The following is a 24,189-nucleotide window of genomic DNA, read 5'->3' as shown; positions in this document are numbered from 1 at the left end:
CTCAACGCATTCTAGTTAGACATGTCGAGTGTCTCATTTGCGCACGGCACGATGTTTACCTGGCCATACAGGCATAGTTTATTCGTTCACAGTTCCTTTCTAGAAACAAAGTTGAAAATACTTAGAAGAGCAAAAGAATGCCAATTCGGAACTACCCTCATTGTTAAAACGTGCGGTATCATGGTAACCGAGGCCCTCTACTCTTTTGCACAAAGGATTGTCCACAAGGTGGCACTAGTAGCAACCCCAAACGTGAGTATTGTGTGTGGGAGTCGATTTAATCGAGAAGATCATTAAATCTTTTCGTCTTTTGATCTCAGTAACAAAAGGTGAACTCTTTAAAGAGTTTTTCGGATGATCCTACAATCGTTCTACGAATCTGCTTTGAATTATTGGAAAGAAAGGGGTTCCGTAGAAAGAGAACATTAATCAAAAGTAAAGGAGTTGCTGAAGTTGCCAGTAAAGTTACTGAAACGATCTGTTTAAACCAAATCAGTTTCTGCTAACACCGTGGAATATATCGACTTTTTTTTTGTAAGAAGTTAAATAAGAAACTTTGATTTCCTCATGTCTTAGTGAAACTTCATGCTACATTATTATTTTGTAGAGAACTCAAGCTGTACCCTATTTAGAGCGTATCACTCTGTAACCCTTACAGCTCTGTATTAACATATTTATTTCTTCCTCATACAATTATCTAACCCCTGTAATAATAAGTTTAACTTCAAATATTAACAACTAATAATAAATATCAAGATAAGTATCATATAATTCATATATATATATATATCATATACACAGGACATTATTATCCAGGACGAATGTCCTGAATAACAATGTCCTGGAAGGTCCACATGATGTTATTGAGTTGTTATCCAGGACATTCGTCCTGAATAACATCATGTGTCCCGAATAATAACTCAATAACATCATGTGTCGTGGTTCGCAAGTTCCACATGACGTTGATTTTTTTGAGAGAGAGAGAGAGAGAGAGAAATTAGCGTTGCAATCAGATGATTTAATTTTATTTTGAAACTTTTATAAGATATGAACAAGAGATACCTGTTTGGAGCTCCATGATTCGAGAATATTGTATCATTCACATCTTGAGGGAGGTTTATGTTTCGAGAATATTGCATCATTCACATCTGGAGGGAGGGTTGTGTTTCGAGAATATTGCATCATTCACATCTGGAGGGAGGGTTGTGTTTCGAGAATATTGCATCATTCACATCTGGAGGGAGGGTTGTGTTTCGAGAATATTGTATCAACACACTTTTAAAGTATAAGACACGCTCGATTGATGTTATTTCTGCACAAGAGTTAGGGGGAGGAGGAATTACTGCAATCTCAATACGAAATTGGAGAAATCAATTAACAACTTAATCCTGTACATGCACGGATATTTTATTTATGCGCAATAAGAGAGAGAAAACAGAGAATTAAAATTAAGAAAACCTAAAACAAAAAAAAAGAAATTCTGATAGAAACAAATTAAAAGAGTTATACCCGAATGCCGAGACCTCAATAATATCAATTTATTCCTTTTATATCTCGCTAGAGTAGAAACTTTTGCAGTGGTCTCTTACTGATCAAAGCATTGCCTCTAGGCGTAAATTCGGTTACTTTATTAGAATTGAGCTCTCTTCCGAGGTGCTCGAAACCACCAATAAATCTCCACGAATGATCCATATTGATGAGATACGAATTTTCGCTTCACTAAATATCAGCATCAACCAAACCGTAAAATTTAATATACGCTGTGGTTACTATGACAACCTCAATAGTTTAATCGAAAATTGTTTCGGGTTTTGTCTGCAATAGCTACCGAGTTCATAATTAAAAGCCTTTTTCTTTGATTTACTGAACATCTCCAGGCATTTATTCGATGGATTTAAGGAAACAGTAAATGGGACGAGAATTTCAGGTACTCTTATTCTAAGGAAAGGCATCGATTAGGAACCATTATAGCACGCAGCAGCTGTCGAGATCTGTCCTTGAATGTAATTTTAGATAACACTTAAAAGCGTATCTCTACAACTGTATTAATGATGTTTAAGATATAAGAAAAGGTTCCCATGTCAAACCTAGAAAAATAGATGTTCTGGATTATTAATTACTTACCGCTACGTCTGTACAAATCGGATGGTCGATAAACATCATCTCGTACTCTTCGCCATCGAGTAACACCGATACAATCTTTTCCAAGTCCTCATCTAAGGATAAAAATACTTCAGTTACTCTAATGGCAAGTCATGTTCAATTTGTAAGTTTAGATAGATTATAAATTACAGCACTTTATCAAAATAAAATTATCATCTAAAGAAGTAACCATACGTTTTGTAACATCACACAATGCTCAACAAAACTAACAGAACACTTCCGACAGGCATAGAGACATTTATAGGGATTGTATAAGAATTACCAAAAAGATGACATTAGAGAAGTCGATACAAGATGCTCGAAAATATGGTCACATGACATCAGTACGGCGTATGATCCCCTCCAACGGCTAAGCAGGCCTGACAGAGATGAATCATACACAATATAAGGGTGTCTATAAGATTCTGTGGCAACAAATCCCATTCTTCCACCAGCGCAGATCTCAACTCACCAAGTGACCGAGGAGTTGGCTGACTGCGTGCAATGCGACGCCCAAGGTCGTGCCAAACAAGTTCGATCGGATTTAAGTTTGTTGATCGTGCTGGTCACGGCAGTCGTCGGATAACTTCAGCTTTAAGATATTTCTCCGCCACTTCAGCTCTCTGAGAGGTGGCGTTGTTCTGAATGAAAATAAAATCTGGACTGACCGCACCCCTAAAAAGTCGCACATACGGTTAGAGGATTTGTTTTCGGTACGTCTGCCCAGTTACTGTAGAGGAGTGCAGCCGTTGAACATTGCGCCACCCCACACGAGAATACCGCCCCCACCGTAAATGTACCTTTCTGTGACATTCGAAGAATGGTTCCGCATTCGTCGTTGTCTCCATATGAAATAACGGCTAGAATCTGTTTGTAGGCTAAAACGGGGGCTCATCAGAGAACAGAACTGTCCCCATTAGTCAGGGCTCAAAGTCGCATGGTCATAGTACCTGTTTCGACGAGCTGTGCGGTGGTTTGGAATTAATGGGATTATTTTAAAAAAAATTATTATATTAGGGTTAATCCGTAATTGATTACATAAACCCGTATTTGTGTCTGTAAATTGCGTGTGTTCTCTGATCGATTTGCCTGTTTTGCTGGACGAAAAAAAATCTAGTTTCTGGGGGGAGGGGAACCTTGCTATCTACGCCTGAGACCGACTAACTCAGCCACGGAGTGATAAAAGCCCATTAAAGTTCCTCACGCGCCATCCACGGGATTCGAACCCAGCCTTTTCCACCCGGTGCGGGGAGGAGTGACGCACGCAGACTGGAATTAATGGGATACAAAGCCCATTAAAGTTCCTCACGCGCCATCCACGGGATTCGAACCCAGCCTTTTCCACCCGGTGCGGGGAGGAGTGACGCACGCAGACTGGAATTAATGGGATACAAAGCCCATTAAAGTTCCTCATGCGCCATCCACGGGATTCGAACCCAGCCTTTTCCACCCGGTGCGGGGAGGAGTGACGCACGCAGACTGGAATTAATGGGATACAAAGCCCATTAAAGTTCCTCACGCGCCATCCACGGGATTCGAACCCAGCCTTTTCCACCCGGTGCGGGGAGGAGTGACGCACGCAGACTGGAATTAATGGGATACAAAGCCCATTAAAGTTCCTCACGCGCCATCCACGGGATTCGAACCCAGCCTTTTCCACCCGGTGCGGGGAGGAGTGACGCACGCAGACTGGAATTAATGGGATACAATCCACTGACTTCCTTATGTAGAGTCCACTTGAATTGACTTCCTCCCTTAACACACCAGTTGGAAATGTTTTCACCTGTAGTCGCAGCAACCTCAAGAGACAGTTTGTGACAGAACATTGTAGGGTTCTGTCTTGCTGTTAGAGGCAGATAGCGGTCTGTTCTGGTTGACGTAGCCCCTCGGGCGACCTTGGCCACCTCTTCTGGTAATGGTTGTTGTCTCCTGAAATTGCTTCTATAGTGCGAGACGGCACTGAGTGACACATTAAACCTAAGTGCCACCTCCGTTTGCGATTAGATTACCCGGCTTTAAATCGTCCAACGGTCCTCCATCTCAAAGAATAATCTAAACGACGATGACTTGCATCTGAAAGGATAAATCAAACAATTTATTTATGTACGGGTACATTTGTAAACTTTTTATTTAAACATGAAATGACATTTTCACTCACGTGATAGCCTATTCTTATGTTTGTTTGACTTTTTATAAAATGCACGCATCGAAGTTCATTCACAAAGCAAAGGAACTTTGCATAAGAACAGAAAAAGCTTCAGGTATTTTTGTTAAAGGAGATATCTTAAAAGCAATTTAAGAGATAATTTTTCTGATGTGTAGATTGAGTTTGCTTTTTTTTCCCCTAAACATCTTATTATCCCGACAACGTGCTCAATCTCTCTCTCCTTCTCTATGTGTCTACCTTTTTTTATTTCCTTTATGAGCATCGTTTCTATTATGTACTTCCTGCATCTGTCTTTCGGATGTAATTACTTTTTTAAGGCGTGGAGATACCTATCTGGAACCTCGTGAGTTGTACTTAGTCAATAAAATGGATGTTATTAGATCCGCGTGCCACTAGTACTGGTATTTAGATGAAAACAGCTTGCGACAGATGTTCGGTCTGATATATTGTAAGAAATTCTATTTGAGGACGATAACTTGATGAAGGAAAGGAGCACCATCTGTTTGGTTGAACATATTTTTGTTAATACATTTCCACTGATGAAATTAAATAACAGAATCGAAAGTCGAATTGGACGAATAGAAATTATTAGGGGACAGTAAACACTATGAAAAGCATAAATTAAAGAGTAATAAAATTTCTCAGGGAGTAAAACATGCCAGGGAAGGTTGCAGCGAACAACAAGACTTTTCTTTCAATAGAAATATCGCGGATTTGTTGTGTTTTTTAATTTGGAATAAGTAGCTCGTTTTTTCCACTCTCAATCAGCAAGATACTTGATATTTTAGTTTTCCCGTACTTAGATTGTTCTCTATCTGTCCATTTAGTTGATCTGCTAATTGCGAAATTTTAGAATCAGGAGTTTATCAGATCTTACAGCAGTGGTCAGGAGACCCTCTGACTAGATTGTAGACCCTTAAGTTGGCTATATTTCTTCCAAAATCTCGGTTGCAATATATCTCTAAAAATATACTCCCTCCATCAGCCTTTAGACTTTTTTTCCCAGATAACCATGGACACGTTAGCAATGAACACGGTGATCGTTTTCAAGATACTGTTACCATGGATTAACGTTATCAATGAAAAGTGGAAGTCCAATATGCTGTGGACATGTGGACACATGTCGATGAAGGTGGAAGTCCAATATTGGACTTCCACCTTCATCGACAACGTTAATCCATGGTAACAGTCCAATATGCTGGTATACTATTGTTGGACATTGGTCAGAGAGGCTCGGGAGCATTACAAAAGAAAAAGTAAACGAAAAAAACTGACTATATTTTACGCCGTTTATTCTAGTACTTGTTAAAATCTTATTAAAAATTTGGATACGTCTGTATTTCTGCCTTTAAATTTATGGGTACGAGGCAATATATGATTTCAGATTTGAATTCGGCTCATCAAAATCCATGAGCTGTAACATATTTCGGGAGAAAAATTCAGAAGCCTAAAATTTGTAGCCCAGTGTTATAAAAAGACTGGCAAAGGCGAGCAAAAATGAGTAGTAAAGAGCTTTATCATATGTAAATATTAAAAGAATGGTAGTGAACCCGGAACAGAGCACTACAGGATATCTTTGGAAACATCAATGCTGATCCTAAACTGCTCAGCTAAATAATTATTTGCATCAAGTTTCACAACCATATTATTTTAGTTTCATTACATTATTTTCAGACCATACTACTGCAGGGTTAACTCTTTGAAGGGTGTGCAAATTTCCTTCTAAAGGACAGATGGACCTTAGGATAAGATACTCCATGTTATAACCTTAAAATCGGCATGAAAAAATTTAAAATTGTTTGTTTTACCACTCTTTATTTTCAGTTTTATATGAACACAATTGTTAATAATTCATTTTTATATTAATAAGTATTTTCAGAATATTATTTGATATCCAGCTGAAAGAGAAGGAGAAAGCCTAGAAATTTATTAAGGGAACATAAATCTTGACCTTGAGTACTGACTATAGTTTTGGGGACTTCATTTCAGGAAGGATGCGAATCTGCTTGAAAAGCTAAAGAGGAACAAGATTAGTTATTAGCATAAAGAAACATTCAGATGAGACATCTGCACGGGGATCGGACTAAAATACTTCAAAAGAAGTTGAAAGGTTTTAGTAAACTAAATAATGAGAATATCTTTTGTCTTTCGCAGGTGGTCCATACTAGAGGACACGTACCTAAATTAAGGAAAGATAATCGTAGTTTGAACACAAGAAAAGTTTCTTTCAACCAAAAAGAATTGTTGGAACAACTTATCACATAATCTTATAGAAGGAGTGTTACCCGTGGATGCCCTCAGGGTTCAGTGCTGCGCCCCTGTTTCTGGAATCTCGTGCTGGATGAGTTCTTGGGGCGCAGACTCGTATGTATCTATCCAACCTCCTGAGCAACACTAAATTTTAGGAGGTTGGATAGATATAGATGAAACCAAGAGACATCTATATAGTTGTGACTGACTCTTCACAGATCTAGTTTCCTTGCATAATTTTGTTTATATTAATACTAACACTAATTCTGTTGATATCCTCTGTGGCAGTAGATGGTTTTGCCACTCGTTTGAAAAAATTAAGGTTGGAATCACGTCAGAGACTGAAGAAATTCTTAGTGGATCTTCAATCGGATTATAGTTAGTCATTTTCCCAGATGGAGAAAGTACCTTCCCCCTAAATTATTCCGATTTGTTTTCAGTGCACACAATATACAAAATAACCCGCAGAGAGAAAGTCTACGGTACAACGATTAAACGTGTTTTTGAAATAACAAATCCCACTTATCTAAGGATAAACAAGTGAAGTGAAGTAAATCTAAAAATAATAAAACAGAGGAAATGGACTGCCACTAGTTGACAGAGTGATTACCTTTTTTAAGTTGCTTTACAGAAGCAACTATTAAATATAAAATACTAGATACTCGGCATCCATTTCTATTTTCCATATATCCTGATAATCACTTAAGCTGTTGAGATCCTGAAGCCTAGGAGGGATTGAATTATAGCGACGAACCCTAAAGTCGAATTTTCTTCTTGCGTCATCAAACTACATTATCTCTAGACACACGAGAGTATCAAATAAATGCATTTACTCGTAACAACAGCAAAAACAAGCAACCGGCCATTCTTCATCCCTATGCAAAGGACACCTGGAATTCTTACCAGATTGCTTTTAGCGTTTCTACGTTGAATAAGCACGGGCGGCATTAGACAGAGGGTCTTGCAATGAGTTCACTAAGCCATCTTAGCACAACGCGTCTCAGTAAGTACCTTTGTAATTTATTCTGCTAGTGTTTGTCGTATCGTGGAAATCCATCAGCTTTCTAGACCATGCGCTCTTTCTCACTTTCATTACTAAGAGTTGAACAATTGCTTTAACGGCAGAACAATCAAAGAACTTTGAGTACTTAAAGGTAGGATAAAAAAAATTCAAAAGGATGGAGAGAGAGAGAATTTACAATGAAGTATTGACAAAATTTGCACTAACTTGCGATTATAGATATACCTTGAATTGAGATGTAACTGCAATGTTTGTCTTGCGGTTGTATTTGGAATACATTTTCACAAAAACGCATTGGTACAATTTTTCCTACGTGTGGGTCAATTGTAACGCCCTACTGAAGTGAATTAAAACATGTGGTGGGTGCGCAGAAAAGAAATGTTCTCTGTTTGCGCATATGAAAATTTAGGAGCTTGATTTTTGTTATCAGTTTACTAAATATATACATCATGGATTATTACTATTTCAGTTAACTAATTGAAGAAGGGCGCTATGTAGTTATCATTACATGGGAATGAATTTAGTGGGAAATACTAATATATCAGTGAAAGATTGCGTGTTTATTGAAAATGTTGCAATCAGTCGGACAGAATCATGTCAGTACAGCTTTACGAGTGTGTCACTAGCTACAAGAGTCTTCTTCTAACTCGTGAGATTCCCTTCCCACTTTCTCTTTAAAATAGGAATAAATTAAACACGCTAAATGGTAAAAACTAACTTTTATCTCTAGTACAGCAATAAAAATCCAACAAAATACTTTATTGTTATTAAAATACGCTTTATTGTTATTAAGCATTGTTACAAAATACTTTATTGTTATTAAAATACGCTTTATTGTTATTAAGCATTGTTACAAAATACTTTATTGTTATTAAAATACGCTTTATTGTTATTAAGCATTGTTATAAAATGCTTTATTGTTATTAAAATGTCGAAAATGGGTAAAACAAAAAAGGCAAACCACTTACATTGCAGAAAGAAAAGCTGCATGACTTATTTTACTAAATGTCGACAAACAAAACTTTCCATTGTTTTTGCGGATTTCAGTTTATTTCCTTATAGCCTCACATTTTTAAAGAAAACACACTTAATCGAAAAATATTTTATTCTGAAAGCTACTTACGTTAGTTTAACGAGATAACAGTCTGAGAATTCAAGGTATTCATCCAAAGTGTGTTGCTTGTTAGTAGGATTGATCTGTTATGCGAGCGAGCGTTTTCCTTGAAAAAGTTCTTAAGGATTAGTTAATATTGTTAAGTACCTGTTTTCAACTCTTTCTCTTGCTTGTTTGTGTGTCCGTGTACTCAATAACTTAAGTAATCCAAAAGAAAATCGAAAATGTTTCTGGAATTTTAAAAGAAGCCCAAAGAAAGCGATCGAATCGCATTAGGCTTATTTTAAGTTATTTGGTTTAGCAAACCCACCACGAATCAGTCGTCTGCACGAAATTCCCACCCTTCATGTCTCACGCAATTTTCTGATAACAAAATGAAAGACTTGTGGGAATAACTACCAAAAAAATTAGTCTTCGGTTATCTATTAAGGTATAGGGATAAAAGTGGCGTGTGAGACTGTTTTACCATTATATGTTATTGAAAATATGTGGGAACAAAACCCCTGGCAACGTACTTCGCTGTTATAATTTGGCATTCATAAAAAAATGGCAATAACAATACTTGGCTGGAATTGAACAGCTCTAAAGGAATAATTCAACCGTTTCCTGTTCAGTAATCGAAAATTTTAAACATAAATAACAAAATGTTCTACTGTTTATAAGCTTATAAACATTTGCATGTTTCACAATTTTTCCAAACAGATTACCTCATTTGGATAAACATTAAGAGTGATAAAGACTGCCATAGAATGAGTGAACCATTTACAGCCTCAATAACTGAAGAACAATATCATCCACATTGCAATGATTACAGTGTCATTCTAGCGAGTTTTTCCACTGGATATATATCTGGACACCTGCATATCTAGAAATTACCTTTATTTACAGGAAAGCTAATAAAGTCTGCTGAAATATTTAGCCGCCATGACAGCTTCTCGTCTCCGTGCAACACCCTCCACCAGTTTTTTTTGTAAATGTCCTTCGATAATTTCCGCCAATTGGCCTTCAAAGCATCAACCAGTTCAGCTATGTTTTTGGGCAGTCTCCTTTCAAACGCACCCTACGGCCCAACTCATCCCAGAGGGTCTCATAGGATTGAGGTCAAGGCTCTGGGCTGACCAATCCACCTTTTCAACGATCATGTCCTCAAAGCAGCCCACCACAACGACGTGCTTCCCCAAAAGCAGGTAAGCATTATTGTACAGGACGTCAACATAGACCTTATGATTCATGGTTTTGTCCAAAACAACTAACCATCTCAGGAAAAACTATGAAAAACAGCCCCGGACCATTAAGCTGAATTCTCCACACTTCATTGTCGGAACGATACAGCCCAGCAGGTAGATTTCTCCCGGAATTCACCAAACCCCGGTATGATCATCAGACTGGGTTTCCATGTACCGTGATTCGTCACTAAAAAGCACAGCTTTCATTGGTCTACAGTTCAATACAGAGGGCCTTACACCAAGCTTAGATGGCGTCTAGCATTAATCGGGGTGATTAATAGCTTGTGGACGGCAGCACGACCGTGGTAACCCATATCATGTAGCGTCCTGCGCACCATATCTGTGCTGACACGCTTCGCAACTGTCTCACTGAGGATCTACATCCTGCGACAACGTTCGCTTGGGTTCCGAGCGGACGATATTTGCAGAGCTTTCCTTACAAGTTTCGTCAGCTTCGAAGGTTTACCGGATCTCTTTTCGTGACAGTTTCAGTGCCAGTTCGCTTCCATCTGAAGATCACATCACTAATCGTCGCCCCAATGATCTTCCATGCTGTTGAAATATCACGTGTACAGATCGATTACTTACGTGCCACTATTATCATTCCGCGCTGGAAGTCTATTAACTCCATCGATCGCGGCATCTTGCATTCACAATCGTACTAATGTTTCCTTGAATGCTTACGAACATATTTATAGTCGTATATAACACGTGGAGCTTCGGTAGGACGTGACCAGTGTCAATTGAGGAGTTGTCCTGATATTGATGGTAGGGCAGTTTATGATTGTATAGTGGAACATTGAGCTATCATGGCAGACTGGCTTATTTCTAAGAATCTTCTCTCGCAAGTTAGAATTACTGGCTTTGCAATCCCACAGTCTTTAACTCCAAATTGCCTAAATTGGATTTGAAGTTAAACAAATTATATCCTACAACAGAATGAATGGAGGCTGAGTGCCATACTTCTGCAAAACTGCTTGAGTCAAACATTTTACATTTAATATTATTATGTTATTAGTACTATCTTTAAGTACATCTAAAACACACATTTCTTATTTCATGACATTAATGGTACTATTTTTATGTTAGTCTTAAAGAAATGTACTTTATCATATGATGTCAAGATAAATATTTACAAAGTTCTGCCCAAATTAGTCCAAATGAAAAAGGCTATATTTCAGAATAACCTGTTCTGTAATTGGTTTGGGTTCTAAGGATTCCTTCTTGTAATAACAGCCACATTGGAAACTGGATAGAAACCTAAAAGTTTAATATAGTCCAATCCAATTTTAGGTTGGTCTCTACCCAATTATCATTATGACTTATTTTGAACAGAAATTGTTAAATCCAAAACCTGGACCGATGACAGAATTCAATAAGGAATTCACAAACGTTGTCATTTTAATTTAGATATAAGGACGGATTTTGGAAATTTTGTAGAAATTTTATCTGACTTACTTACTAATAAATATAATTTAAGACTTATCCTGGGGATAGTACGTTTCCATTAAAACTACAAAAATTTTCCCCCATGATACAACGTATATGAACATGAGTGATACATGAATATTCAACCACGTACGAGGGTGGTTCAATAAAGAATCGCCCTCGCCTACTTCCACACATCGCAGAGTCCAGCTGTTTGTAGCATCATACAAATCTCTGTACTAAAGGTGTAAAATTTCAGCCCTGTGTCTTAATTTGTTTTTCTCTTACAGAGCTGAACGTGTGACGAAGTAGCATCATGGACAAAGTTGAAGCCAGAGCTGTAATCCGGTGTCTGTTCTTGAAGGGGAAATCTCCTAAAGCAGGAGATGACTGCTGTATATAAGGATGAAACTACATCCTATGGCATTGTGAAGCACTAGAATAGACAGTTTAGGTGTGGTCGGACATCGGTAGACTAAAACCAAAATCAAACTATTATATTTAGGCCACCCGAATAATTAAATTCATCTGCCGTGCTGTGCCTTATGTCTGTTAATTGCGTGTGTTCTATGGTCGATTTGTCTGTTTGCTGGACGAAAAACCCCAGTTTTTTCTGGGGGAACATCGGTAGAATCTGAGCCCATTCCAGGTCGTCCCCATTCAGCCATTGATGACAGCACGATCAGAAAAGTGGAGTCGTTAATCATGGAAGATCGCCAGATATCTGTGTGGGAATTGTCCCAGGGAGGGAGTGAAGATTAGTGTGGACTCTGTTGAAACAGTCCTTCATGACCAACTCCGTTTAAGGAAATGAGTGCAAGATGGATTCCCCGATTATTTACTGGTTTCCAGAAGGCTGATCGACAACAGAAATCACAAGAGTTGTTAGCCCTATACCAAAAAATGAGGAAGACTTTTCTCTCGTCTAATTACTCAGGATGAAAGTTGGATACACCATTTCGACCCTGAAAGTAAAAAGCAGTCCATGGAATGGCGATATCATGGTCCCCCCCCCCCAAGAAGGCAAGGGTCCAAGCGTCAGCAGGAAAGTTTTGCTGACAGTGTTTTGGGATGAGAAGGCGTGACAATGACTGATTACCTGCCAAAAGGTAGAACAATTACGAAATGTAGCACAATTACTCAAATCATTTCTTCGAGGGACCCACTTCCCTGACGACGAGACACTCATTTTTGGCCGACCGGGCTAGCCGAGTGGGTAAAGTACCTGCCCGGACCCAAAGGTCGCGGGTTCGATTCCCGCCTCGGGCTTGGATCAAAGTACTGCAAAAACCTTGGAGGTGCAATATGGCCACAGAAGCCGATGCGCCAACAACTACCAAATCAAAAAAAAAAAAAAAAAAAAACTCATTTTTGCAACAGAGTCGTGATTCAAAGACAAACTTCACCACTTCTACAAAAACGGTATCCGTAGCCTCATCGATCGATGGCAAAAATGTGTAAATCTGCACGGTGGCTATGTAGAGAAGGACTAAAACCTGTTCCAAGAATCAACAGGCTAGCACCTCTCCAGCTAGGTCAGGGCGATTCTTTATTGAACCACTCTCGTACATGTATGTGCCATTATATGAGTCAGATTATAATTTCTAACCCAACTCACAATATAATATCAAGATAGGAAACCAAATGATTTTAGCTAATCGTTGACTAATAAACACCATCATAATTATATGGTGGGAGCGAATGGACGTACACACGGGCATTACAAAATTACTATTAGAGAGTGGGCCTCAGATAAGTCCCGATTGGCTAAAGTTAAATCATTTCATCCTCGTGTTGTCACCAATTCTTCTTTAGTTAAAATGATCGAATGTTACGTCAGTTTCTTTTTAGCTGCAAAAGTGAGTAAGGGACTGACAAGAATTCCAAAAGGTGCGAATCCTATAAAGTTGCTAAAGAATAAAGATATATTTTTTAGACTTAAAAATATTGATCTATTCCACAAGGAGCTCAACAGTCATTTAAGAGGTTGGATTAAAGTGCTATTACATCGGCAATTTTATCTGACCTACGGCGAGAAGTTTTAGCAGACATGTTGCTTTAACCACATGTCAAAGTGGACTTCAAACTCGTTAAGCTTTTAAAAAAGGAACATCCTTTCAATGTTGTCCACAGAGAGCAAATAGAAGTATGCGATTTTCACGTTTATATAACCTGGGACGGTACCACTCGATTTCAAGGGATTAAAGGAATGAAAAAAAGGAGAAATGGAAGAGGAAAGAAAGAATTTGATAAACCTTACTCTAATTTAGGTCTCGTACATGAATATGAGCGAGGGATTAGCAGAAATTCTAAAGCTATTCCAATCCTGCAAAGTTTTTAAAGAACATAGCTTTTCTTAAAAACAATATATTTGTATAATAATATAAATTTAGTAGATATTAATGATTAATGATTAATAATCGGGAAAACAAGAGGCGGTATCTGTCGTAATAATATACATCACGAAATTATACAGTATGAATAAAATCAATCGAGCACCCGTTTGTAAAATGTCCTTATTTGGCGGTAGCTTCTACACAAGATGTACAATAGCAGTTAATGGTGGAACCATGGAATCCACCACAATAACACGCGGATATCCCCTGTAAGTCGGATACTTAAAACCTTGTTTGTGTTCTGTGCTAAGCTTTCATTTAGTTTCATCTTGTACTTTGTTCCGTTGGGTTTTCTTCAATGTGGATTGAACAGAAAAGGTAAATCTCCTCCTATTTAGATTAATAACCTATAAAGTCTTGGCCTTCAATGAAATTGGATTTTTTTACAAGCGAGTGTACAGTTTTCATCTACCGCCGACCGTCAGTGCACCATCAAAATAAAAAGAAATAAAAGGATTAAATTTTCATCTCCTTGGATCAGCGTCATAGGAATTCACATGATGACTTCACTTCGGTACGAAGAGGATTATTTAGGATTGCTGCATTTCAGCAAACGACAAATGACCTCTCCTTTTAATAAGTCCTTGCAGAGAGATCAAGAACAGCAAGAATTGATCTTATAAGTTCCATTTGTTATTTGACTTTTCTCTCTGCTCTCTTCTTCTTTCTATTCCTTTCACCTTTCTCTTTATTTCTCTCTCTTCTCTCTTTGAGCAAAGAGAGGGGGAAAAGCTTTCGATCTTCCTTCCTTCCTGTCACTTTTCCTTTCTTTCTTTTTTATTCTTTGGTGCGCCTATCTCCCCCTTTTCTCTACCTTATTTCTCTCCATCTACTTTCTTGTCTATCTCTTTTTATTTCCATTACTTTCTCATTTTTTTAATTTTCTATGTCTGCATCACTTATTTTTCTCTGTATTCCTCCTCTTCCATTCTTTATTTTCTTGTTCTCTTCTCTTCCCTGTGAGTTGCTAAATTAAAAAGCATTTGACCCTTGACAGCTCTCATAAGATTTAAAAATTAGACACATTTTCACTTAAACCACCACATTGACATGCTACTGTTCCACAACAAAATCTACTTCTTCGTTTGTTCTTTGTTACAGTCGTGTTTGTAATATTTCGCACATTTCAAATAAGTTATGCGCCCAAAAAAAGGATCAGCGTGCAGTGATTCAATTTTTAACTGCTGAACTGAAAGAACCGAAATAAAAGCATAACAAAATGTTGGCTGTGCGTGTGTGATGAAGGCTGCTACTTAAAACCGCTGCCCTATTTTTCAAAAATGAAGAGTATGTTAATAACACATCCGCAGGCATGAGTTAGGTATTGTGGACCGTTCTTCTTGAATCTGTGGGAAAGATTAAACTTCGAGACATATATGACTGTTATGAGTACTCCGACCTTAGGAAGGAATTAATAGCAGGGTGTCACCGAATCTACATGGGTTGAATCCTGGATGTGAACATGTTCTGGTAGGAACAGAGGCGGATTTCAAATCCTTCCAAGAGTTTGCTGTCCAGGTATTTCGAAGACGGTTAATCTTGTTAAAAATAGAGGCGCAAGTAAATTAATTGTTGCATCGTGTAATGAGGTCTTGTTGCTGACTGGAAAACAACCAAGTTGGCTGACCGTTAGAATGGATTTGAGGTCTTGTTGCTGACTGGAAAACAACCAAGTTGGCTGACCGTTAGAATGGATTTCAATATTTCAACAGGGTAAGCGCAGGATGTGTGGTACCGTTTTAATTATAGGAAATATAGAATTACTGTTCTAATTATATTATCATCATGTGGGAGCTTACCCTATGTGGGCAATGACGCTCAAATCGTTTCAGAGAGGAAAGACACCTTGGAGAGTTCTTATGAGGATGGACTTTGGGCATTGTTGCCTACTTCGAATGGATGTACTTCATTCTTTGTACGATACTATGAATTGTATCTGTCATACTGTATGTATGGTATTGTAAATATACAGTGAGGTTGCCCAATTTGGCAGGTACCATCTGGCAAAAAAAGCTCCAGTTGGAGCAGCACACTGGCCTGCAATCTGCATGGTCTCACAGGCTGTGTGCATCAGAACAGATTAATAGGTATTAGCAGAGTAGACGTAGGACGTGGGTACTGTTCTGATTACTGATGGGAGTCTACTCTGCTCTACCTTCCTCAACTTCCAATGTCTGCTGTTCACTTAGCTGCATCTTCTCTATTCAGTTGTGTACTGTCAAGGGTTTCAGCTTGGGCTATATTCTGATTTAGTGATCATATACATATACTTTATGGACCTCTGATGGTGGTTGGACTTAATTTGGATTATCTTGCTGCTAACAGTGTTTACAGTTTTCCATGATATACCTCATATGGAGAGCGCATCTTTGGTGAACCCATTACTTCTTTTAGACTTCATTGAATTAAGTCAGCTAACGTGGATTATAATTTCTGGTGGAATCTTCATTGTAAAATGTAAAAGACTTAACGTTAAGCATCGTTAAGTCTGAACCTCATCAATGTGCACTTTTTATATTGATGAACTGATGGCGTTTTATCGAGCTTCCTATCTAATGGGATTGTGGTTTCCGAGAGCTTTTTACTGAAACTAGACTAACTGTATCTGTATTTTAAATGTATGTATTTATGTATATTGTATAAGTGGATTTATGTATCTATGTCTCTAAGTATGGTATTGTATGATATGGCGGGGATGCTTGTTTTTGACAGGGAATGCCTAGTATAATAAACAACAACAAAAAAGTGCGAAAACTGTAGAGCCAGTGTTTTATCTATAAAACTTCAAAGAATTTTATGCTGTTTTAACTCAAAACGGCAAGCAAAACTTTGAATTGCCTGCGCCTTAGCATCAGAGGCAAGAAATTGGGACACCTGACAGAATCATCCAACTTAATGGTAACGTATATCCACACGTTGAATTTTTAAAATAGCGAACAATCTTCGTACTTCTCCCTCTCACTTCCTTTTCGTGAGTCTTTTCCTTTTCTTTCATCATTATTATTATCCATTTTTTGTCTAAACTGAAGGTTTTATCGATCTCTTTCTGATATGTGCTTTTGAAAAGAGTGGATGGTAAAAGCAGGAAATCGCTTAGGCACCAGTCTAAATGCAGCGGAAATAACGGATCTAATGAAGCTTCATTTTATTTTGAAATCCTTAGCACGAATAACCGATAGAGTTTTCATGCTTTATAAATTCCACAGTGGTTTGTAATCCAACATTGCGCAGGTAAAAATCGCAGACTCTTTTACCTTAAAATTGTTTCGGTGATCACAAAAATATTTCTCAGCTGCTGTTTTATTTTCAGTTCGTTTTGATGGAAAATAAACGATTGATTTGTCACTTGTCTCTGGAGATTTGCTCTTCTCCAGAGATGCGACGGCACAAACGCTAATATAAACTTCTCCGTAAGCCGTGGTTAGCACTCAGACTCCATTTAGGATAAAGGAAGCTTAGGAAGTTATGTACTTGGCGATCTGAGGCGTTTTTTTGTTTTGTTTTTTCCCTTTGACATCGACTTCCTAAATGTCACATCTTTAAAAATGATTAATAAATGTATACAGATAAATTAAGCTACTGTATTCGTGTTATTTATTTTAATAATAATTAAATAATTAAGATTAATTAAACGATGTTTTGAAATAAAACTGAAAATCCACTGAAAATTATGTCATTTTCTAAAATTAAGTAAAAAAAAGTCAATAAATGGGTGTTATAAAAGAATACGCGACTGTTTGGACCTTCCTTGAATAAACTTCATATCTTCCCTGAAGAATTCCTTATGAGTGGTGGTGCATTTTATTTTCTTCCTTTTTGCCACGCCAGATAAATCATTCAGATACAAACTTTACGGATTGATTAGCTAAGGGGAGGAGGAGGTTGTGCAGACGAAGCGGCAATACATTTTTTACTGCTTCCAAAAAACACTTCGCAACTCTTTAAAATTCAGGATATTTTAAATATTCAATATTTACATCGGAATATAAAGTTTGGAGACGAGCTCTCAATAAAAGCACAAAAGCAATTCTCGAAGTGTGTGTGCGCCACTCAGTGCATGTGTGTGTATTCTTGAAGCTCCTCGGAATATTAAACTTTCAAGAAGGGTTTTGAACATTCTTTTCCGTCTTAGTGTTAATACTTTTTTTGAGAAATTTTTTAAGAGTTTCATCTTGGGCAGTTTTTATTTTTTTTTCTTTCGGAATTGGGAAAAGAAAATGTTGTAGGGTTTACTAAAATGTATATCAAACGTGATCATAAATGATCCGAAATGTGATCAGAAACGATTAAAATTAAATAAAAGTGCAGATCTCACTCAGTAAAGCAAGGAGGTACGATTTCCTTAAGAATGGAGCAATTTCTGCCAGAAACAGCAAGAGAAAACCTTGAAAACCCAAGAGGGTGAATGCAGACACACACCTAAAGAATAAAAACAATTAAATTTTATTTTATTTTTATTTGGTAGATTGATTTCTTAATTTTTTCTTTAATGAAGGCAACGTTGGCACCCCTTCAGCATTATCCGTTTGTTCCTTCAACGTGGTATAATACACACACTGACCAAAAAATATACAAAACTTTATTCAGCATCGAATCGGACCGCTTTTGTTTCGAATAACAGCAAGCGTGTGGTTCATCGTGGATTCTGTAAGGTGTTTTAGTGGGTTTTGTCTAATTGTAACCATTCTTCCAGCAAAAGATCGCGTAGCTGCGACAAAGTCGAAGGAAGACGACCGCTGCGAATAGCTCTCTCCATCCTATCCCACACATTCTCAATACGTTTGAGATCAGGTGAAGTGAATGTGGGGGCCAGGAAGAAGGTGGAAATCCCTGTCATGTTCTTCGAACCATTCTGGCACAATGCGCTGTTGCATTGTCATCCATAAAGTGGCCATCACCTTCGGGATAAAAATGTCACATTGCAGAGTGAAGTAGAACTGATGCAAAATTTAGGTACTCTCTGGTTGACATTCGACCTTCCACCGGTATCAACGGATCCAGTCCGTGTCAACAAAACATTCCTCATGAAATGATACCACCTGCAGATGCTTGGGTTGTCTTAACAAGGCAAGCAGGCCCATCGCTTCTTGGGGTTCTCGCCACATCTCTCTACAGACCATCAGTGCAAAACAAAGAGTGTATCGTGATTCGTGTGACTACATGACTTTCTTCCATTGTTCCTCTGTCCAATCGCGATGTTCTCGACACCACTGCAAGCAGATTATTTTTTTTTCTCTCAGACAAGCGGTTTCCGAATAGGCAGATGATTGCATTATCCAATTTATTTAATTCCTTGAGCATGGTAGGGTTGAAATAGGTCAGTTATGGACTTAGTTGAATTCACATGATTTTTTTCTGCATACTCAGTCTTTCTTAGAACACTTCGCTCCTGAAGTATTGTTTTCTTGTACACATTTACGTCTTTCAGGTGTGGAAGAACCACTTGCTTACCAGTCATTAAAACCTTTGTGATGGATGCTTTTGAGGAACCCCAGTTATGTCTTTCGTTTCTGGAATCGTGGCTCATGCTAAAAGTGCACCCACCTTTTTCAAAGTCTTGTGGATCACGCGTTTGCTCCATTCTGACATCAGATTATTCATCGATCAGCCTGTGCAGTCTTTATACTCAACGAGGCAACACGTCATCACCCCTCGTCGTCGTCGTTACAGTTTTTTTTTGCATTTCTTCTGTCTGTGGCCAGTGTGCACAGTGTTTAATTTTAAAATACTTAGTCGTAGGGGTTTGTTTACAGAGAAATTCCTTATTTTCAGTTCGCAAAACAAGCAAACCAATCATTAGAACACACAACTCAAGTCGTTGCAGATGTGAGTCGTCTTTGTGCCGAATTAAATTGTTATGAACCCGTGTTGTTTATAAATCGAATTCCATTTCGCAGGTCGAATTTACTTCTAAGAGGAAACTGCAATTCTTCTCACTGAGTTCAATTTCAAAACTTAATTTCCATTTCAGTTCGCAAATCTCATTTATTTTTGTTATTCATTGTGTATACTCAACTTCCAATCTATTTTACATATGCAAATGGCTCGCTATTTCCAGTTTCCATAACTGAAATGCTAATGCGATAAATAAAAATTGTTTTGCACCACTGATTTCCCACCACCATCATTAAAAATGCATTTGTATGAACTTTACACCGATGTGATTTCTTTCTAATTTCGAAACTTTTCCCAATATTGATTTGGCACCTGACAGAGACTACATTCGCTGTTACCTGTGATGTTAAAGATGTATTCTCTATGAAAACAATTTATAATCGATGATAGCAACCCAGCCTTTTTTCTTTACCCTCAATTACATAAAAGGAAATTATATTTAAAATACTATTTTATCAAAATTAATGAGAAACCATTGAATATTTGTTATATCACCGTGTTAGTGACATAGAGCGCGTTATAGTAATGAATAAATCTTGGAAATAAATGAATAAACAGCGAGTATTTCAATAAAATTCATTCCAAGACCAATAAAGTATATTATGATCCTAGATGACACTACCTTCTTTTCTTTAGTGGATGTGAAGGATTCTATAGAGTAGAATACAAAAATCTAACACCAAACGCTTATTTCACGATCAGCTTGCTTTGCGCATGTCTCCTAATGCGTACTAAAGAACAAACAAAACGGTTCTTCTCGTTTTCTGTAAATATTATGATAATTAATCGTGTAGGCTGCTTTAATTTTGTAAATTATCAACAGAAGAGGAAATTTTTAATATCATTCTGCTTTCACACTTCCTCTAGCGAGATGGGACTTTCTGCTAGAAACATGAAACAAAAGTAATGCATTTCTCTGGATAATAACAATAACGAAACATAATTAGGATATTTTTCACTGTGTACTTTGAGAAGAGGAAAAAATAAAGTCACGAACAATAGTAGCACGTGTAGGGGCGTGTATTTGCGACAAAGCAGAGGGATGCACTTTCTTCAAGCCGTTAGGTGGCGCAGTTAGATCAAACATGGTTTTTATATTTAACAGTGGCAGTTAATTGAATAATATGGGTATAATACTGTATATTTCTATCAAAGCTATCTAGGTGGCACTAATATGCCATTCCTAAGTTCCATCTGTTTAAATAGAACTGTCAGACTTGTTGATTATTGCAAAAAATATTAAGAAAATTAGAATTTGGAATCTGGGTTGAACACTGCGAGCCCTGTTTCGAATCGAGTTAATACGAAGCACCTCACACTTTGAGGCTTGTAAAGACAACAAGGAACGAATTTTTCGATAACGTGTCTTGTGTTGCTTGTAATTATTATATGCAAAAAGGAAGGCATTAAAGTTGAGTATTTAAAGAAGTAATTAAGTATTTTAAGCATGTGCGAGGAATTGATTAAAAACTAAATTATGCAAATTGATTTTACGGCAAACCACTGTCATTTGTTTGGGGGAAAAAACCTCAATATTTTGTAAAGAAGTTAATGAAAGTAAAGCATCTTTAATTTTTTTCTCGCTTTCATTAACGTATCGTAGGACATTATTTATCTAAGATTTACAAATATATTACATTTTTTATATCAAGATTATTGTGTATTCCATTCTGTATAAATGATCTTTTACTAAAAAAAAATAATTTTTCCACCTTATATAATTTAACTATTTTGTTAAGATCGTTTTTGATATAAAACGAAGATATATATCCCAAAATGTTTTCTTAATGAGTTGCAAAACAAAACAATATTCTTAATAAGAATATCTTTAAAATTTGAAAATCAAGAGAGGTTTTAAAACATAATTGATTCTTTTTATCTTCCATGCTGATTTAATTGAGAAAAGTGGTCTTTTGATAATTAACCCATTCACAGATATCCTTTTGGAAAAAAATTAATTGTATAACACAACTGAAGAAATTTCAAGATCGTGGTGTTGAGAGGTTGAAAAATTGTTGAGGCAGTTATAAAATCTAGTTTTGACGTTTCGCTTCTTTCATTTTTCTAAAAACCGTTTTTAATTTAATTTAGTTTGATATCCTGGTAATTATACAAAGAACGAAGAAAACTTAGTTAACTTCAGTCCCTAAAAACTAAGTTCCAGTCTTAATTGGCATTATTCTTTTCTTCTACGCACAGCTAGACCTACTATGGATTATTGTTAGTTAATGATTCCATAGTTTAAAACTTATTCCATTCCTGGTAACAGATGTTCAGTTTCTGCTGCTTTTCTCCTTTTTATAGACATTTCAACGGACACTGTTCTTCTGAATTGGCTTCTGCAATTCCACTGTTCTCTGCCAAACCAGGTGGAAAATGTGCCTTAACTGGTCAAAATCCGTTCAATGTCCAAACAGCAAACTCGCAGAACTAACTTTTTCACTTATTTCTTATTGTTCCTTTTCACATAATAAATTATTTTATCTTTTCAACGTTTTTCGAAATCATTAAAAATAAACTTAATTTTTAGTGAGATTGAAAATGTGTAGTTTTAAGAAAGTTTACATTAAGATGAATTTGATTATTAATGCTAATATTTATTTTTGGGGACTTGCGTATAGAAATATTTTTCTAGAGCTGATTTACTTGACTCTGACACGAATCATCTGTCATTTTGATCCTTTCGTATGTTTTCTCTATTTCAGCATTTTTTAAAATTTTCTCTAGGGAAAAAATTGATTTCAGCTTTTAAAGCTCTATTTTTTATCGATGGAATCCATCCACAGTCGTATTTACAATATAAAGTTGTATTACAATTGTACCATTCGCGAAGTTTTTCTTTCTTTGTAAACTAATGAAACTTCAGGCATAAGTGGACTTTGAAAATAATTTGTGTATCAGAGAAATATAGTAAAATCCAATTAAAATCTATTCGTTTTAATGAGATTTTACTGTATTTCGTTGGCAAAATATTATTTCTCGTTTTCTTACTTAAAACAATAATTAATTTCCCTTGACTAGATCTTTTTCACAACGTGGCTGACTTGGTCGGCCTTAGGCGGGGGTAGCATGGTTTTTTCTCCCGGAAACTCTTGTTTTTCGTCCAGCAAACAGAACATCGACCACAGAAAACACACGCAATTTACAGACAGTATATACGCAGTAATATAGCCTTGGTCACTAATGCTCCTAACACCGAATAACAACAACCCTTGACTAGAAATTCCGATTATATGATAACATCATGTCTTACCATAATAGAATCATGATAATGTTATTAGGTTAGATGTGTTAAGCGCTAAGCAACTAAGACTATGAGGAATCATTATACTGTGTACGTAATTGCGTATATTCTTTTTCAGTTTGCTATTTTTTAGGCAATTCTAATGAGCCTTTCTCACAAAGTGTGAGAGAACGGTGGTTATATCGACACATGTTGGAACAGCTTGCTGTTAACTAATGAAATCTGAATTCCATCACGCAAAAACGTGTTCGTTTACTCTTCTCTGGCCTTGTACTGATTAATAGGATTATCAAACACTCTTGTTATACTGTGGTTTCAACTCCTGGAAGAACTGCGAAATGTCAAAATATGCCCACAATCATAAAAAAAATTATAACTGGATGAAAAATATTTTTTTATTGGACAAGTCATTTTTTAAAATACTGGAAGTCCTCAAAATCTTATTGTGTATTTTATCCAAAATTCACGAATTCCAAATCTCAGTTTTGCCTTCAGAATTCCTGGATTTAGGCTAATTTTCCATTCTTTCTTTTCAATAGCGTTTTGCCCTTCTGATTTCCATATACAAAGAACAAATTAACTCTCTCTCTCTCTCTCTCCTTCTTGAGCATTGAGCAACGTATTAGTAATTCTACCTTTTGTCGTAACCATGGAAGTGACCGCCATATCGAAACATGGTAACATAGCATCAGCGTCATCTGTATCTGACAAAGCCGTGTGCAGACTCAATTAGAGTATTCTCAATTAATGACAACGTTTGTACGAGATTTAATTAATTCATTCCTTAGTTAATGATTTTAAATTTTATATAATTAGATACTCCAGTAACGAAACAACTAAATACAAATTTTTAGAAGCTAAAGCCGATTCTGTTGCTTATACATAACGAAGTCATTAGATTGTTAGTAATATTTATTATTTTAATACAGCAAATACAACAGCAGTCAGTTATTTTACCAAATGTTACAAGTATTAGCTTATTTAGTCAAATCAGCTAATACTCGTAATTAAATGGTTATTGTCAAATTTAAATTCATATGGCCGTATACCATTATATTTATTTTTAAAATTATATTTGCTTCAATTTCTATTAAATGAAATTAGCAGAAATGGTTCTAATTAAACAATTAATTTTAAAGACTATTATTATTATTTCTTGATTTGTTACTATGAAATCTTTATTTAAAATTTTAAATGTTTTTCCACCCTATCATGCAATTACTTATTAAGCAACAGAAGATTTAACAAAGAATTATCTTTCATAAGTCGTTGTTGTTGTTGTTATAGGGTTTAAAGGCGCATCAGC

The 24,189-nt window shown here is 36.6% G+C and overlaps 1 protein-coding gene across 1 annotated transcript in view; it reads right to left on the bottom strand.

Annotated features, from left to right (window-relative positions):
• The window catches only part of LOC150089917 (uncharacterized), an 84,989-nt gene that overhangs the window by 4,165 nt on the left and 56,635 nt on the right, over positions 1 to 24,189 (bottom strand). The window contains exon 2 of the mRNA XM_090368897.1: positions 2,125 to 2,216. Within this exon, the coding sequence (XP_090225023.1) occupies positions 2,125 to 2,216 (92 nt within the window). The remainder of the gene's footprint in view (positions 1 to 2,124; positions 2,217 to 24,189) is intronic.

The sequence above is a fragment of the Mastigoproctus giganteus genome, chromosome 2 (assembly GCF_048544385.1).
Source record: "Mastigoproctus giganteus isolate SK-2022 chromosome 2, ASM4854438v1, whole genome shotgun sequence".
Lineage (NCBI taxonomy): Eukaryota > Metazoa > Arthropoda > Arachnida > Uropygi > Thelyphonidae > Mastigoproctus > Mastigoproctus giganteus.
This window is presented reverse-complemented; position numbering and strand designations above follow the sequence as displayed.